The 18,738-nt window shown below is 40.7% G+C and overlaps 2 protein-coding genes across 4 annotated transcripts in view; one reads left to right on the forward strand and one right to left on the reverse strand.

Annotated features, from left to right (window-relative positions):
- Nucleotides 1-6,727, forward strand: part of svep1 (sushi, von Willebrand factor type A, EGF and pentraxin domain containing 1) — a 135,720-nt gene extending 128,993 nt beyond the window's left edge. For both annotated transcript variants that reach the window (XM_050068094.1, XM_050068093.1), the window contains 2 exons: nucleotides 1,582-1,675; nucleotides 5,909-6,727. In XM_050068094.1, coding sequence (XP_049924051.1) covers nucleotides 1,582-1,675; nucleotides 5,909-5,939 — 125 coding nt within the window. In that variant the 3' untranslated portion in view covers nucleotides 5,940-6,727. The remainder of the gene's footprint in view (nucleotides 1-1,581; nucleotides 1,676-5,908) is intronic.
- txn (thioredoxin) lies at nucleotides 6,320-18,407 on the reverse strand. Of its 2 annotated transcripts, none has more exons than XM_050068097.1 (5): nucleotides 18,250-18,407; nucleotides 16,367-16,471; nucleotides 15,695-15,760; nucleotides 7,803-7,868; nucleotides 6,320-6,725 (listed from the first exon to the last, which is right to left on the reverse strand). In XM_050068097.1, the coding sequence occupies exons 1-5, from the start codon at nucleotides 18,271-18,273 to the stop codon at nucleotides 6,660-6,662; spliced, it is 327 nt and encodes a 108-aa protein (XP_049924054.1). In that variant the 5' UTR covers nucleotides 18,274-18,407; the 3' UTR covers nucleotides 6,320-6,659. The 2 variants fall into 2 exon arrangements, with proteins under 2 accessions (XP_049924054.1, XP_049924053.1); XM_050068096.1 differs by lacking the exons at nucleotides 6,320-6,725; nucleotides 7,803-7,868 and adding exons at nucleotides 11,448-11,791; nucleotides 12,020-12,085.
- Between the last annotated feature and the right edge of the window lie 331 nt (nucleotides 18,408-18,738).

Raw genomic sequence — 18,738 nt, forward strand, 5'->3', positions numbered from 1 at the left:
CTTATTTAACCGAATTCCTGCACTTTCATGCTCCCTCCAGAGCCTTGAGATCAGCCAGTCAGCTATTACTGGCTACTCCTAGGACTAGGCTGAAGACCAGAGGTGACAGAGCCTTTGGGGCAGCTGCCCCTAGGCTCTGGAATAGCCTGCCCCTGCACATTAGGTCTGCCCAGACCCTAGAGGTTTTTAAGTCTTTTCTTAAAACCGACTTCTTCTGTCAGGCTTTTAACTCAGGTTGAGCTGGACACCCAAACATTTTAGCTTATTTTGATCTTATTTTATAACTCTTGTATTTTATTTTATTGTATTGTATTTTATGTATCTTATGGTTATTTTTTTGTGGTGTACTATTAGGTACCTCATTGTATTTGCTTGTTTATTTCTATTGACCTGTTCAGCACTTTGGTCAACCTTGGTTGTTTTAAATGTGCTTTATAAATAAAGTTTGAGTTGAGTTGAGTTGAGAACGACGCATAGTGCATCCAAATTCACACCCGTTGTTCTCTGTGGATTTTCTCCGCGACCGTGCGTCATAGTGAGAAGCCACGCATATCACGTGAAACAGCGGAACTGTAGCTTTCCGACAAGGCCAAGCACTTGTCGGTAATCCAATGTTTTCACAGTGAAAAAAAATTGATAAATTCACAATAAAATGATGTATAACAGAGCTTTCATACAGCTCTGCACACACATTACTGTTGGATAGATTACTCGCGAACGCAGGCTCTCACAGAAATGCCACGCATATCACATGAAAGCGCAGGAACAGAGCTTTCCAGGGATACCACACACATCATTGTGCTGTCATCCCATCACGCTATAAATACAGATCAATTGTCTATAAAATAAAAACCTGACGAATTTCTTTACAATTCATTATACAGATCTTGTTATCAGTCACTTCATATAGTGAGGAATATCGTATCTTACCACGTCTTAGGCTTGCGTGTGTTTCTCCCTGTCTATCCACATTTGTAGTCCGGCTTTCAAGATGCAAATATCTCCATATTGTCCAGTTGACACTCCTCAAACTTTGTATGACAAGACAAGCGCACTTCACCTTTGTGCACCCAGACAACTGTAGCCTAATTATGCATGCTGACAGGGCCGTAGTCACCATATACATTGAGGGGGACACGTCCATCAATTACAGCGTCAGTGAGTTTATAATAAAGGACGGCATGGAGGAGAAAGAGGAGTGAGCACTTAACCATCTGTCTGTCATGACAGTGTGTTGCAGGTTTTGTTCTCTGAGAGCTCAAAGCAAACACACTGAGCACGAGATGAGTCAGCACTTACCTTCAAGGGCGCTTCCACCTAAATACTCCATTTTTCTCTGCCATCTACATTGTGTCAGACGGTTTTCATGTTGACAAAAGAATTATCTTTACACTCATCTCATTGACGAGAGAAATGCAGTAACGCCAGTATCAACATGTTTATAGAACAGGTCCATAAAATGGATCCTTAATGAGGCAGGCAGCGTATTTCCGTCTTCCTTAAAGAGCTACTTCCTTATGAGCAACAGCTTGTTGGTTACAGTGATGATGATGGCGCTGTGTTTTGTGAATGTGTCCACAGCTGTGTGTTCCTCACCTTGTCTGAATGGAGGCAGATGCATCAGGCCGAACAGATGTCACTGCAGTCCAGGGTGGAGCGGACACGACTGCTCCAGGTGATTAGAGAAGGGTTGTTTTTCTATTTCTTTTCTTCTTCTTTTTTTTACACTTTAGATTTTCAAGACAAACAAAAAACAGTCAAATAAAAAATAAAATATATAAAAATAAAAATGATTGTTTTTCATATATTTAAATAAATAGATAATATTTTAATAAAATACTAGAATAACTTGACTTAATTCTTTCACATCAGTGATAAATGTATTGCTATATAATTTCATTTCAATTATTAAAGGGACAGTTCACCCCAAAATAAAAATAAAAAAATCATATTTTTCCTCTTACCTGTAGTGCTGTTTCAGTGTAGATAGTTTTGGTATGAGGTACTGAGTGTTGGAGATATCAGCCGTAGAGATGTCTGCCTTCTCTCCAACATAATGGAACTAGATGGCACTCAGCTTGTGGTGCTCAAAGTGCCAAAAACATAACTTAAAAAAAACTCAACAGCAATGTCTCTTTCCAGAAATCATGACCTGGTTACTCAAGATAATCCGCACACCTTGTTGTGAGCAGTTTCATGTACAAACTATTTTCTTTCCATTGAATTACACCCATCAACCAATTTTTTACAAACTAACAAACTCTTCTTTTAATCTTTTTGGTTCTTGTCAGTGTCTCAAAGATTTCTCTGTCCCTTTGAACATTCTGCGGTGTTTGCTGTTTCGGTGCAGCCTCTGTTACCAGAATGAACTGTATTCCCTTGAGTGTTTTTGTCATCTGTGCATCTTTTGCACAGATTACATCAATAAATTAGCCCACTCTTGTTGGATTTCTGCTTGTGGTGCTTTTGTTGCACTTGCTGCACTGCTGTCTGTCTCTCGTCCGCTCACGATGAAACACTATGCACCAGAGACGACGCACAGTAAAACTCTCAGTAAGACTCTCACACTGAGCTGAAACAAGTGCTCATAATTTTGCTGAATATCATAAATTAACATTTAATTTTGCTGTCGTTTATAGCGTGTGGTGTTTTGCTGTGGGCGGGGTTCAGCCTCTGCTCTTACAGACACAGTGTTAACGATGGCTGCACTTGTTGCGCCACTACATGAAACTTTTGTGAGTAAAAACACCTGTGTGACCGCTGACATTTAACAAAGGTGTGGATCGGGCTGTATATAGCTCAGTACAGCTGATCCTGATCAGTTAAAAAATGGCTTGATGTCCTGATGGCACTTCTTAAGAAACACTGTTGAAACAAGTATAAGTGACTAATCTTTTAGTTCATACTTTAAGCTTTGATGTTTCACTTTAATATAATCGCCTATAGTAATGTGCAAATTAAATGGACAGTTAGAGGACAGTTGTTGCCTGAATCCTACTGGCCCCCCATTTAAACATTTATTGAATATTTACCTTTTTTTGTTGTTGCAGTTTTTGATTGTGCACAATGCAGACACACACAGAGTAATCACTCTGCTCCGCGCTCTTCTCTTGTGTGCACAGTCCACACTGTGGGTTGAATAAAAACTAAAACAAATAAGCTTTGCCAGGAGCGTCTTTGTCAGCGGTTTTATTAAAAAAGTGATGGTGATATCATTCCTGTAACTCTAGTTTTCCGTTACTGGTGATCCAATTGAGAGGCCAAATCCTGCAGAGTTCATAAGTTCGTGTGTTCAGGCACCCACAAACCAAACTGATCACTCTTACTGCTCAGTAGCTTCAGAGCTGATGGAGTGGCTTGATGAGGAAGAGTCAAAGAATCATGTGAAGAATAGGAGTCCGAACTTGGATATTAGTGTGCATGTTGTAAGGTCAGTTGGGGTTGTCAAAAACATTCTGGGAAATCTTAACTTGTATCAACACTGAAAGTGGATTTTTCCATCGCTTATGAGTCATCTTAATGGGGAAACAATTACATTTCTGAGCGCAGAAGAACCTGTTATCTTAAATATTGATGGGTGATATATAGGTGATAGGCAGCAACACTTACTCTTAAAAAGAGAGTGTCCAGTGTGTAGGATTTAGGGGGATATACTGGCAGAAATGGAATATTATACAATAAGTATGTTTTCTTTAGTTTATAATCACCTGAAAATAAGAATAGTTGTGTTTTCGTTACCTTAGAATGAGCCGTTTATATCCACGTAGAGAATAGGTCCTTGTCCACGGTGTCCGCCATGTTTCTACAGTAGCCAGGAATGGACAAACCAAACACTCTAGATGGGGCCATTCGCATTTTCCAAGTCGGCCACCATAGTTAGCAGCCCCTCCGCAACGACCAATGTCAGAAAAAAAAAGATTTTTTTAAAATGTGAAACTACTTTATTCAGTGTTTTTACTGGTTTAAATCACCAGGTCCGTTTGTTTTGGAGAGGAAGGGACCTCCGCGGATAATTCGGCTCCCGGTAAAAACCTTCTGAACATCTGGATCTTAAGTTATCAGAGAAAAAAGGTGAGCACACATTAGCAGGTGCTGGGCGAGCTGCCAAACAGCGTCGGCACTGATTTGTAACGTGAAACTGCTTTATTCAGTGTTTTGAGCGGTTTAAATTCACCGGGTCCGTTTTGTTTCGGAGAGGAAGAGACCTCTGCGGATTATTGATCCTTCACTAAGTCCCGCCCGGACGCAGACTGGCCAATCATAACGTAGCATCGGGCCGGCTCAGACCAGGGTCCAACAACACAGCTGTGCTCCATTGACTCTAATGCAGTCGTTTCAGATTTCCTTCATTTTCAGGCTGGTTTTGTGGATTTGGAGCTAAATGTTGTGCCTGGGGCACGTCGTGTATTAATGATACTCGTTACCTGGAGAGGTTGGAAAAAGATATACGTTTCTTCCCTGTTTCAAAACCAAAATCAAACCCTGAAAACTGTAGGGTTAGCTAGCTAGCTACTGAAGATATAGCCTACTGAATGTATACACATGCTGCTTTTGCTTTTTAATGATTATAACAGTGAAACAAAGACTGAAACTGCTGTACAGGAACCAGTGAAGGGAAGCAGGGAGACTTTGCTGATATTTAACCAGCTCTGTGTCATCGCAGTTTGTTTGACTTCTCCTGGCGATCCAAGCCAAACACTGTTCATCTGCACACACTGCGATGCCACACAGCTAGCTCAATATCAGTGAAGTCTCCCTTTATATTCATTGTCTTGTGTGGCGATCAGCAGTGATGTGGTGGTTCACTTTGACACTGTGATCTGTAGCCTATAGTTCGGCTTTAGCTTCTAACTATCTTTGTCTTTTTAACCTGTTGTTGCTGCTGAGTCAGTTTGACATCCTGGATATATCCTTCAAACACAGACTGTAGACCCCTCTGTCTGCTTCTCTCTGCAATCACTGTTTCATTTTCCAAAAAAATATGATAACATTTCTTCAGGGAGCGCAGTTAGTTACAGGGTGGGCTCCATGCTTACTGCGACAGCTTGTCGGACCATCACAAAGGGGCGGGGCTTAGCAAAAGGCCAATTCAGCTCCTGGTAAAAACCTGAACAGTGAACACTGAAGGATTCTAACTGGGAGAAGTTACAGCTGGTTGAAATCAGCAGTCCTCATCGCTAGATGCTGCTAAATCCACCTAAATCTTACACACTGCTCCTGTAAATATTGATGGGTAATACAGAGGTGATAGGTGGCAACATGTACTCTTAGACAACGGTGAAAATACTCCACTCTGAGTAAAAATCCTGCATTCAAAACCTTACCAAAGTAAAGGTATACTTTAGGTATCAAAACTAGATGTACTCATTGTGCAGTAAAATGTTCCCTGTCAGTGTTTTGCTTTTATATCTAATGTTTTGGGATTAATATTAGTTACATTAATGTGTATACTGCATTTTACTGCTGTAAATGTGTTAGGTTGTGCTAATTTTTACTCCTTTAAATACTGCTAGGTAGGTTGCAATGCATCATATTCTGTAAGATCATGTTCTGAGGTCAGCTTTTCACAGGCCTGTTTTCAGCTTCATGACGATGCAAGTCCACCTCATCCAAGATTATTTTTTAAGAGTTTATTTATCTTAAGAAGTAGAAGAGTTTTGTCAGCACTTAATCTGTCAGTGTATCAGGAAAAACGGGACTGGAAATGATGAGAAATTGTTATTTGAAGAGTAACTAAAGCTGTCAGACATGTAATGGAGTAAAATGTAGAATATTTGTCTCTGAGATGTAATGGAGTATAAATATAAAGCTGCGTAAAATGGAATTACTGGAGAACAAGCACCTTGATTTCATACTTATGTACAGAACTGACTAAATCACTGTTTCTCTGTCTGTCTTGTCTTTGCAGGAAAAGAAAATCAGGTTACTATCACTTCTAAAGGTTCCATTCAGCTCCATGTGAATCATCTTATGAAGGGAATTCTTGTATAGTTAACTGACACACTTGTAAACCATTCATTCTCATCTCTCTGCAAAGGCAAAGCAAGAACCATTTTGTAAAATAAAGCTGTATTTTTTCATATAGAGACTCAACAGTATTAAACATATGCTGCTATATACTTGTATGATGTGTAAAAACTATTGATGTGATTGTCCAATGTATATGTGTAAACTATTCTCACATTTTTATTAAAGCATAAAATACCATTACATGCTCTTGTGTTGATCAGATTTGTTGCTCTTACAGCGAAGGGTTGTGTATCACAGTCATGGTCTGTGGTGCTCGGTGCATTCAAGCGTGAATAAGAGGAGGACAAAGTTCCTGTAACTCATCTTCATTTATTAAATCCACCTTGTTTAACACAACACAAAGAAAGTTCAGGAGTTTATCCGGAGCTAAGCCAATCTCTCGTATAAAACAGAATTAAAAAGGGTTTTAATAAAATTTCAGCCAGTTGTTAAAACAGTCAATACGTACATTGAACTGACAGGACTTAGAGTATGTCACCAATACATGAGTGCAATAAATTATTATTGCCAGGGTGGAATGGAAGAGCTGATGGTTATTGTACACAACATGAAACTGGAATTTTTCTTGGGCATGTACAGTGGCTACTGTGGTTCATACGATGAGGGTGTGTCGACTGGTCGGTGGAACTTTATGTTCTGAACTCTGCCACTTTTTCAGTCAGTGTATCTTTGTTTGCACCAGAGAACTCGAACACCTGAAAGACAGAACAGACAAGAGGGTTAAAGACAGATTTAATCTAAAAACAAATTAACAGTGATATGCATTAAAATTAACTTTGAATAATTAAACTATAATTCATATTTAAGAAAATATTTAACACTGACAGCTAGCATGTACAATTGTTACTGCAGTCTGAATCCAAAATATTGGACTTCAAGCTTACATTGGTTGCCAGGAAAACACTAAACCTACACGAGCAAAAAATGAGCAAAACATTATACTTTGACAATGATGACAAGTTGATCAGCTAATTTATATATTTGCAATTTACTGTTAGCAACTGTCACGCTCGTGGTTTCCGAGGTAGTGAACCTATGCAAAACACAGATATGGAACATTTGTACGTTATTATGTAGCGGATGTGTTGAAAATTTAACTTTCGGATGATGCGGCAACATGTCACAGGACACACTGAAAAAAATGCGTCAAAAAAAATTTGTGGGTTTGGTGGAACCGATGCCACTGCATCTCTTTAAATAAAAAAAAAAAAAAAAACACCCAGGTTTGGTGGCACAAATGTGGCAGGAAACACTGATGCATCACTGAAAAACATCCAGGTTTGGGAGCAGGTTTGCTGCCTTGATATTTCAGCTGAACGCACCAAAGAAAGGTATTCATGTAAATGTTGAACTGGTGATACTTGTTTTTTCTTTATGTGGGCTAATCTCTCTAGTCTGTGCAGTGCAGAAAAGGTAGGCTAATCCTAACCCCAACCCCTGCCTACATTTTTGCTTGTTCTGACCCTATTCTTGCGTTAGATTTCCAGTATCAGCAGTACTCTGGTCATGAAGCTTTTAAGGAAGATGCCCAGCTTTCTAGGTCAGGTAGAATCGAATGTTATCTCTATTGATCCAGTTTATTTGCTTGCTTCTACTGCATGTCTGTATGTTTCCTATCTGGCACCTTAGGTTGTCGAAATGAGCTGAGGGCAGAATCACACTGGTGTACACCAAACAAAGGTTTGGGTCTCGAGAGGATATTACATATTGTACACTTAGTAAGAAGTGATAATGTGTCAGTGTTTCCATCTGTGCTGTATGTTCATACTTACCTTCGATCCATTCTTGAAAAACATGAATGTGGGCATGCACTGAATCCCACAATGTTCACTCACCTCCTGAAAAGAGCGAAAAGAACAACAGTCAGATATATGGACTGACTCAAAAACACTGCTACGCCCTCATAATGGTCTGTTCAAGCTAACATGCAGGGCTACAGAGGATGTGAATGGATGATGTGGAAACCATCCAATCGGAACCACAGAGGCAACAAAACCTGTCTTCTTTAAAGAACAAAACAATACAGGGATGTACAATATTGAAAATAAAGACTATTGAACACACTCAAGACAGAAATGTCTGAAGCGCAGTCTCTGTAAATGCTTCCTGACTGGATTTGTTCAGTCATCCAGACATTAGAGTTATTAAATAACCAGGACATCAGAGCCTCTCCCTCCATCGTCACTGTTTTCCCACAGAATCAACACCAGCTGTTTTATACAGACAGTTACAGGAATAAGCTGGGGCCGGTTCCAATGGACGTATTTACCTATTAAGTTACCTGGAAACGTTTGATGTGAAAACAGTGTTGCCACAAGGCTGTGAAAGCAGGTTTTCCTGAATTTTAAAAACACCCATACCAATATCTCAGCTGCACTACACTTAACCAAGATACTGACATGAAATTGAAATGTTGACCCTTATATATGCATAGGATAAGCATTTTTAAATCTTTTCTTCAGTGGTGATCAAATTGAGAAACAAACCCTGCAGAGTGTATACATAAAGGAGTGTTCTGACGGCCACAGATCAAACTGTGATCACTCTCAACTGCTCAGTAGCTACAGACATGTAGGACTGGCTGGATGTGGAAGAGTCAAAGACACACCTGCACATTATGTATCATCTGAATCACGTATACAAGGAAAATATGAATTAGGTTTCCCCATGTTCCATGTAAACCTCCTATCATGACAGGCAATCTGGGAATTTCTCACTTGAATCGACACTGGGAGTGGATTTTTCAATCGGTCAAGAGTCATCTTAACTGGTCAAGCGTATTTGAGAGTGGAAAAACTTGTTATCTTGAATATCTACGGAGCTCCAGTATGACAATTACAACGCACACTTTCAAGTGGACCTTCAGAGCATCTTAAATACCTTTCCCAGAGCTTACCAGCTCCTGGGACTTGCCCTAAACCTAAAAAAGACTCAGATTTTACACCAACCAGCACCTGGCAAACCCTCCCAAGCCCTCACAACATGTGTGGACAACATCATCTTGAAGAATGTGAATCACTTTTACCTACCTTGGCTGAGGAAGAGTGTGTTTGAGGATCAGGACATCCAAACCAAGACCAAACTCCACGTCTATCAAGCAACAGATGTGCCTTCCCTGCTTTATGGGGCTGAAAACTTGACCACCTATAGCAGACATACAAAAACCCTGGAACAGTACCACCTGTGATGCCTCCGGAGGATCCTTCAAATCAGCTGGGAAGAAAGGTGAACTAATGTCAGCATCCTAAAAGGAATCCAACAAGCCCAGTATCACCACAACCAACCATGACCGCCATCAGATGCCATGGATGGGTCGTGTCATTCGCATGCCAAATACCCAACTCCCAAAACAAGTGCTTTATGACCAACTGGCTGAAGAGAAATGCACCCAAGGGGGACAGAAAAAGAGGTACAAAGACAACATCAAAACCCACCCAAGAAAGTGAAACTTCAAACTCATCAACTTGGAGTAGGTGGCTGTCAACAGAAACCTATGGAGCAGGATGGTCTATGAAGGCTCAGCACAGCAAGAAAAGGACCTCCAATGTGCTGAGGAAAAAAGGGTCAACAAAGAAGGAGCGATCCAACACCCAAACAAAAGCAGTACCACTGTAATGCCTTTGTACGATCCTTTGGATCAGCTGGGGAAAGAGGTAAACTAATATCAATGTCTTGAAAAAACCTCCACAACTATTATCCGGCACCAGTTACCATAGACGTCATACACATGCCAAACACCTGCCTTCTGAAACAAATGCTTTACAGCCAACTGAAAGAAGGGAAACACACCCGAGGACAGAAAAGTGGTAAAGAGACAACATAACTTCAACCTCAACAGCTGAAAGAAGGTGGCTCTCAACAGAAACCTTGGGAGCAGGGTGGTCCATGAAGGCTCAGCACAGCAAGAAAAGGACCTCCACTGTGCCACAGAAAGAGAGAGGCCACAAAGAAAGGAGAAATCCAACAAGACAGGAGCAGTACCACCAGTAATGCCCTTGTCAGACCCTTAGGATCACCTGGGACGATAGTTTATGTCAGTGTCTTGGAGGAAGCCAACAACCCTACTATCACCACAACCATTACCCAGCACCAGTTATGATGGATGGACCACGTCATACACATGCCAAATATCTGCCTCCCAAAACAAATGCTTTACGACCAAGCGAAGAAAGGAAAACGCACCTAAGGAGGACACAAGTCATGCAGAAAAAGTGGTACAAAGACAAGATCAAAGCCCTCCTGAGAAAGACACTTAAATCAACAGAAACCTTTTGAGCTGGACGGTCTATGAAGGCTGAGTACAGCAAGAAAAGGACCTCCAATGTACCGAGAAAAAAAGAGTTGACAAAGAAAGAGAGATACACCTCAAAAATGGGGGGCGCACCAGCAGCAATAACTCTGAGATCCTTAGGATCAGGGAAGATAGGTGAACTTACGACGGAATTTTGGAGCAACATACCCAGTATCACCACAACCATCACCTGGCACCAGTTATGATAGACCATGTCATTCACATGCCAAACACCCGCCTTCAGAAACAAAATGCTTTACGGCCAAATGAAGGAGGAGAAACAAAGAAAGGAGAGATCCACCACCAAAATGGCTCCTTGAAGTACCACCAACATGCCACCAGCCACAAATATCACCATGTGCAACGTGCAACAGTACATGTTGATCAAGGCCGGTACAGCCAACTGGAGACCCACAAATGATCAGACTCACCAACAGCAGCACAATCGTACTCAATGGAGAGGCGATAGGTAGTGATCGCTGATGATGATTGAGAGGTGACAAGTAGAAACATTTCTCTTAAGTGAAGCAGTGTTATGAAATGATCTATGAAAAGCTGGACTAGTAGGATCATTTCAGGATCATTTTAAAAATTTGAGTGTGATTTTTTAAAAATATTTTTCTTATGCAAACATTACAGGTAAGAATAAAAGGTAAGTAGTATATATGTGGTCCCATGCGGAAGTAGGTTTTATGTTGAAATGTGGCCATTTTAGAGTGAGTTAGGTAAATTGACATTTTGCCAACAAGTAAGTGCAAGTATAAAAGGAGTGTTAGGTTCAGTGGTAGGTTTAAAGAATTGTAACATCAGAAATGTCAAGCTTGATTCATTGTGATAAAAAGGAAAGATGGATTAATTGGAGTCGATAAAATGTTTGTAGCAATTTAGACCTCAAATTCAAATTCAAGACTACTTCATGACTTTTACTACCTAATGTTTATAAAACTGAATTCAATTAACAGTAAGACTCTGAGGACCTGCAGACACCCTGGTTGTACTCAGCATAAAGTACCATTAAACGCTTTTGCATGATCAAATTCTTTCATCTTACAGCGAGGGGTTGTGTATAAATGTCGTGTTCTGTGGTGCTAGGTGCATTCAAATGTGAATAAAGGGGAGTACAAAGTTCCTGTAACTCATCTGTATTTATTAAATCCACCTTGTTGAACACAACATCCAAAGAAACTTCAGGGGTTAGTCAGGAGCACAGCCAATCTGTGATATTTAACAGAATTAATAGTGGTGAGTGACGAGTGCAATACATTATTATTGCCAGGATGGAATGGAAGAGCTCATGGTTATTGTATACAACATGGAACTGTAATTTCTTGGGCATGTACAGTGAGCAACAGTGGCTACTGTGGTTTATACGATGAAGGTGTGCGTCGACTGGTTGGTGGAACTTCAGGTTCTTAACTCTCCCAGGTTTTTACCCAGTTTGACTCGGTCAGCACCAACAACCTCCATCACCTGAAACACAATGCAGACAGGAGGGTTAAAGATAGCTTTACTAAAAAAAAGAACACAATATGTATTTAAATTTACTTCATAAAATAATGTTTTAATAAGACTCTACAAGAATGATAATGTTGTCCTGAATCTGCTGGATGTGTAAATGAGCAGCATATTACAACTTTATAAAAAAATAAATAAAGCGTTGTCAGTGTTTCCATCGTTGCTGTATATTTTCGTGCTTACCTTCTCTCCATTCTTGAGAAATATGAATGTGGGCATGGCCCTTATCTCCCACTCTGCAGCCACTTCCTGAAAAGAGCAAGAAGTAACAACATTCAATGGACTGAGTCAAAAACACTGCTACGTGATGTTAACGGACCGTGCATGCATGGATGCATGGATGGATGGATGGATGGATGGATGGATGGATGGATGGCCCAAAGAGACCAATGCATGTGGGAAGCACCCATTAGGAACTGTAGTCAACAAGACTTTCTGTCTTCTTTAAGGAGCATAAACATGTTGGGAATACAGTAATGTATGATACTAAAAATATTAATAATCGAATACATTCAAGCCAAAAATGTCTGAAGCATAGCCTCTAACAAGATACTACTAGATGGTCGAAAACCGCTGATAGACATTAGACAGCAAACAGTACTACTGTAAGTTATTATATGAACAGGTCATCCAAACCTCTCCCTCCGTCCTCACTGCTGGTCATTGTTTTTTGTAGAATGTATACCAACCTACAAACTGTATGTTTAACCATACATAAATATCACTGCCTGACCAATATTGGATATTTTAGACCAATATCAATTGTAAAAAGCAAAAATTAACCGATAACCGATATGGCTGCAAATATAATGAATTTCTGAGCTGGAAAGAAAATGGACCTTTTCAATGTAGATTATGAACAAACTTTTCAGGAATATGACTATGCGAAGGTACTCGGACGACTACTTTCTTAAATGATTTTATTCCAAGAATATCAAACATTATTATACACTGAGACAATTTAACTGGATTTGCTAGACCCCTGGCTTTTGCTGGTGTTGCAGACCACTACATCACCAGTAGTCCCACACCTTACTAGGTGACAGAGGACAGAACATTTTATTGAAGCTAGGGACTTTTCAGATGGCCATTTTTCAAATATAAACAGCTAATTTAACTGATCACATATTTTTTAAAAGTAAAAATTTATCTGAAAACGAACTTTGAAACATATGTGGTACAAAACCACGTACTCACAACCCTATGGAGCTTGTTTAAGATTCATGCTACAGCTTTCTGACTTTTGGTTTGCTGCTGCCAAGTCAACATATTACTGGCGGCAGCGACATTACACCACAGTCTGCTTTACACTTTCAGGGGAAACTTTAAATGGTGGAAACTTTTAAATTTTAATTTTTGTATATAAACAACTGTAATTGTATGGTTGAAGGGCGTTTCAAACTGCAAATCCTGAGCCAAATATTTTGTTGTAAACACATGCTCACACATTAGCTTCCACTCAGCTGACAAGGTATACAGTAGCTATGGGGTTAGCAAGTTAGCTAATGTAGCAAATGAGTATGACAAGTTTGTTTAAGTTTAAGTTAAGTTTATTTACTTTATTAATCCCCTGAGGGGAAATTCAACGTTTTCAGTCTTGCTTGTCAATTACACACAGGTCTGAAAGACACACATGCACAAACAGGACCTATACATGCACAAAGTGGAAAGATCTCAGAGTGAGGGGGCTGCCCTTTGGTCAGGCGCCCCGAGCGGTTGGGGGGTTCGGTGCCTTGCTCAAGGGCACCTTGGCGGTGCCCAGGAGGTGAACTGGCACCTCTCCAGGACTCGAACAGGCGAACCTCCTGTTCCCAACCCAAGTCCCTATGGACTGAGCTACTGCCGCCCCTGTTGTCATGGGTCTCACCAACTAGGTAACAATGTAGCGTGAAATTAACAATTAACTGACTGAATAGTAGTCTGCTGAGCTGCAGAAAGATGCTCTAATGCTTACCTTTTAATGTGCTACGTTACAGACCATACTGACAAACTATAGCTCGCTAGCTACCTCGTTAACATAGTGATTAGCATGCGTGACATGGCAGTTGTCAGGTACAGGGTTAATGTTATATTAGGTATAATGAAAAGGGAAAAGATGGGGTCATTGTTTATTAAACTTTCCAGTGTGTACTTAAACTAGTTCGTAACTTACCGTGAAGGCTGCCTAATCCACGTTACGGACAAGCCCCCGGGTCGGGGATGATCAATGCCAGAATATTAGTCACGGCTAGCAAGGTAACATCAGCAATTGCAGCTAAAGGCTGATTCACACTTGGGCACCCAATGCTTTTAAAGAGTGCAGGTGTTTGACTGCCCAACCATAAATCAGACTTAACACTATGTTTACAAGCACAATTATTCCACAATCATTCCAAATATGTCAATATTCTTAATTCCATATTGTTCATGCCAACAGCATATTCTGCTTTGAAATTAATGAATTAGCCCTTATTGTAAAGTTAGCATTTTCTGATTAGGCCTGTGGGATATGATATGATGGTATTATCTGGCTTTTAAAGACATTGTTTAGACATGTATACAGCATAGTAGAAATATTGTCTTTTTCAGAGTAAGGGCAAAAACCAAAATATGTTGTGCATGTAAACACAGTCACTGACAAGAAATGTTAGCTAGCTAGCAATACACGAGTCACCAACTAACAGACACGACACAAACAGTCTAAATGCTACACAAAAAAACCAGAACATGACTGACTTACTTTTCCGCTGTCAAAACACTGTCTCTTCATAGTCTCTTCTTTGCACAGGACAAAAAAAATCTTTTGACTTGCCCCGACGCTGAGAGTGCCTCGTTTGGAGAGGTCTGTCCAATTTGTTAATATTTAACCCACATAGAACATATAAAGGCCACTCCTCTGCAATTTAAGATGGCTTTGGTGAAACCAATGTATATACCCTCTTCCATGTATTTTATGTTTCAACATTAAACATGTGATCGAGAGAGGGGATCCTAGAACACATGCAGTCTTTTCCAAAGTGACACAATTGGCCAGTGGTGGTGGTGGACCACAAACTGCCACACCAGGTACCTGTAAAGTCCACCACCTTTGGCGACCCAATAAAACCAGGTCTGTTCACCATTTTGAGTCACAAAAATGGTGAACAGACCTGGTTTTAACTCTATGATATGTGAATTATCTCTATCTTTAACCTTAATCTAAAAACATGTTCATGGTCTGTGGTTGAGGCAACGTTGTGTGACTAAACAAACCCCTTCTGTAAAAACATGTGTCACAGTTACCACCTGTGGTTATAACAAGCCACTGGATCAGTCATTCTGCAAAAAAGCTGTTCTGCCTCTTTAAGAGTGCTGCTAATGTTTAAGGCTTACAGGTAATGTATTTGCATTTTTAATCCCAACTTTAAAATAACAAAACAATTATGGAGGCAAAGTGTGTTCTCGTGTTTTCAGCAGCGAGACAGAAAAACTTTGCACTTTGGTCACATGAGCCAGCTGTGGCTCCACATGGCCTGGTGAAATGGATTTCATGAATAGTCCACATTGCTCTGAGTATTAATGACATGGTAACGCCCTACAAGACCAGGAAAAAGGACATTAATGTAATCCTTCTCTCGCATAACACCAGACCCTCCTTTACAATTCCCAACAGCTGGTCACTGTTACAGGTGTGCTTAACATAGATCTTTTTGACTTCTAAAATGTCGTATGAACCAGGAACAGCATTTACAGGTTTTCCCCCTAACATGGAGAAGTCACTGTACATACGCTGCTATGTGTTGAGAATCTCTGTACTAGCAGCTGTTGTAGTAAACCTAATTGTGCTTCAGACGTCAAACATAAATAACTAAAAAGGAAAAAAAAGAAAAACACACTTACCTGAGCATCATCCACATCCACCTTCAGGAAAATCACGTTCTTGTTTTCAGCCTTATTCGACAGTTCCTGCAAGAGAGTGGATCAATGAGCATTCAGGACGCGCAGACAGTATGATACTGATGTATTTCTGTTCCTGATTTACAATAAGTCTACAGGGAAAGACATCTGACATCTTGGCTCTATGATTTATTTAGGTTATGCACAACCATCACATTTCATTTTCCAGTTAAGCAGGCATTTTCTACATAAGACTGGAACAGCTTAACAAAAGGTTGCCTGAGCAACAAGAGATGCTGCCCTCGAGCAACACTTGTCCCTGAGGAGAGGGCTCCCTTTAGCAACTAACAGTCTGGAAACATTTGTTTTACAAAGGCTGCAACTACGACGTGTCTAAATATAAAATACCTCATAGCCACGGGAGTTATAAATGTGACCAACACTGTCTCTAAAAATATTTGTTGGCTTAAAATGATTCCAATTTAGAAAGGAATACTTTTTGTGCCCATCATCTAGTTTACATTTTCTCCACTCCTCCACAGTTCCCTTGTTCATACAGATATAAAATCAACTTTCCCTGAAAGAAATTGATTGAGGTATATATATGTATATATATATATTAAAAAAAAAACATTCATAAAATGATTGACTTGAGTGCCAAAATCGTCTTCTTACTTCAAAGTGTGGGCCAATCTGTTTACAGGGACCACACCAGGAGGCTGTGAAGTCCACCACCACCAGCTTGTCTCCAGCTTCCTTCAGGATTGCATTGAAGTCATCCTACAGGAAATGAAAACAGATAATAACGTCAGCAATTTGTTTTGATCACACTGCGAGGGATTAAGTGACCTGAACTCAGTTGTTGCAGCTTATATTCGCCATAGTGATAATGTTGATAAGCAATCTGTTGTACTTATTGCTGGCTGCTTATATCATTAAGCATTATTTGGTCAGTGGCTACCGTTGCTGCTAATTCAAATCCAACATTTCCTTCATGTGCCGTTGGAGGTGTTCCGGGCACGTCCCACTGGTAGGAGGCCCCGGGGCAGACCCAGAGCACGCTGAAGGGATTACGCATTTCATCTGGCCTGGAAACGCCTGGAGTCCCCCAAGAGGAGCTGGAAAGCGTTGCAGAGGAAAGGGACATCTGGGGTGTTTTGCTTGGCCTGTTGCCCCTGCAACCTGGCCCCGGATAAGTGGATGAAAATGGATGGATGGATGTCTTCAACTATACACAATAGTGTAGTGGTGGGTACGTGCAGGTATACCTACCTCTTCTGTCCATTTACAGTATCAGCCATAAAGCCATTGGAATATATAGGAGAGTATACCCACTTCCTTCTCAGTAACCTCGTCAGCCATCTGGTTGCACACCCACCTCATCAACAACCACTGCACCACTTATTATACCAGAGGGCTTTCACTTTGAGAGTGTGTCACCAAACCAGCACAACCACACCATATCACACATGCTTAAAACAAAAGCAGCTCATTCATAAAACTCAGTAGGTGATTTTAAATCCAAATATTGTACTTCAATACTTTTACAACTCTGTATATAAGATGTGCATCCTGGAGGAGGGATCCCTCCTCTTTTACTCTTCCTAAAGTGTTTTGCCTCATCCCATTACCTCTCAGGTACAACTGCTCTTTTTGTAGCTATCCAAAATAAGCTGTTACACACTCTTTATAGCTGACAGTCAGCTCCATTCAATGTGTGATCTGGATAGATGCCAATGCTAAGTTGATATTTAAAACAAAACTACTCTTTCACTTGCGATATCAGAGCACTGCAGCGGCTATGCCAAATAGTGCACTCGTGTGTTCATTGTGTTTAACCGCCACACATACATCGTGCGCTCTCGGTAATCACAATATAGATATTAAAATATGCTCTATAATAGGAGAGTTCATTACAGGTCCCACCCGAGCATCCTGTAGCACCCAGTGGACGGGTATGGCCTGCTGTGGATGGCCCCACTATCCAGCATGATGCAGCAGCACAGACGTTAGCTACAAGTTGCTCCAGCGTTAGCATCTGTATCCGTCACTTTAAGCTAACTATACAGGGTACTTTAAGACTAACGTTACAGTGGAGACTATGCAACGGCGTTTCCATGTGTAAAAACCTGGCGGACAAGCATTTCCACTGCAACTTAACATTATTGGCAACCCGCTTGTCTACAAGATGGCAAATTCCACAGTCACTCACATGGTGGCGGCTAACGTTATCAATCCACAATGAATCACCCAATCAACGAACTCGGAGTCTAACGTTATAGCTTTACTCTTACTGTTAAGTCATAATAGGAGGGATGTAGTTAAAAAAAAAAAATCAACTCACAGTCAACTTAACATGCTGGGAAAATAAATAAACTCTTAATGTGTAGAGTGGGTCACGAGAGGAGGGGGGGACGTGCGCGCGGCTGCTCGGTCCGTGGGAGCACCACATCATCACCCGTTGGTTAGCTAAAACATCCACTAATGTGTTAAAATGGCGGCTTGTAACAACGATAAAAGCTAAGCCGGAGAATAAACCTCTTGAGAAAAAAACTTACCAAAGTTTCCACCTGGCGAACCATGGCTGCTGTATGGACGTGTCTCCGGACGAAAGACAAGCGGCTGAGTTTTGGGAATCTCTTTCTCCACACGACACACCGCCGTTATATTGAGGCTGTCAAGCGACTCAGCCGCCGCCCAAACCGCCACACTGGAAACGGGCGCGCTTCAAAATAAAAGTCGTCGTCGTCTTTAAAACGCGTTAAAGCGATGGGTGTGTGCCCCGCATGTGAATACGCGTTAACTGCACTTTCATTTTTGACACATTTCACTGCTCATATATCATTTGTTATGATTCTGTGTTCAGCACTGCAACGCTTTCTCAAAGAAAGACCTTTATTTTGAAAGTTGTCAGCGACGTAAGATTTTACACTTTTGTGGCTTTACGCCTAAAATGGTTGCACGCTGCTGGGTGTTGCTGTTTTTAATGTCATCAGCGTAACTAAGGGATTTTGTCAATACACGATACTAGATACTAGAGTCACATG

The sequence above is a fragment of the Epinephelus moara genome, chromosome 17 (assembly GCF_006386435.1).
Source record: "Epinephelus moara isolate mb chromosome 17, YSFRI_EMoa_1.0, whole genome shotgun sequence".
NCBI classification, from domain to species: Eukaryota; Metazoa; Chordata; class Actinopteri; order Perciformes; family Serranidae; genus Epinephelus; species Epinephelus moara.

Bases quoted from the DNA above. Each gene is read 5' to 3' on its own strand.
- txn (XM_050068097.1), bottom strand. From the start codon at position 18,273: ATGGTTCGCCAGGTGGAAACTTTG. The intron at 16,472-18,249 runs GTAAGTTTTTTT...CATTTCCTGTAG, and splicing joins TTCGCCAGGTGGAAACTTTG to GATGACTTCAATGCAATCCT. The intron at 15,761-16,366 runs GTAAGAAGACGA...ACTCTCTTGCAG, and splicing joins AGATTGGCCCACACTTTGAA to GAACTGTCGAATAAGGCTGA.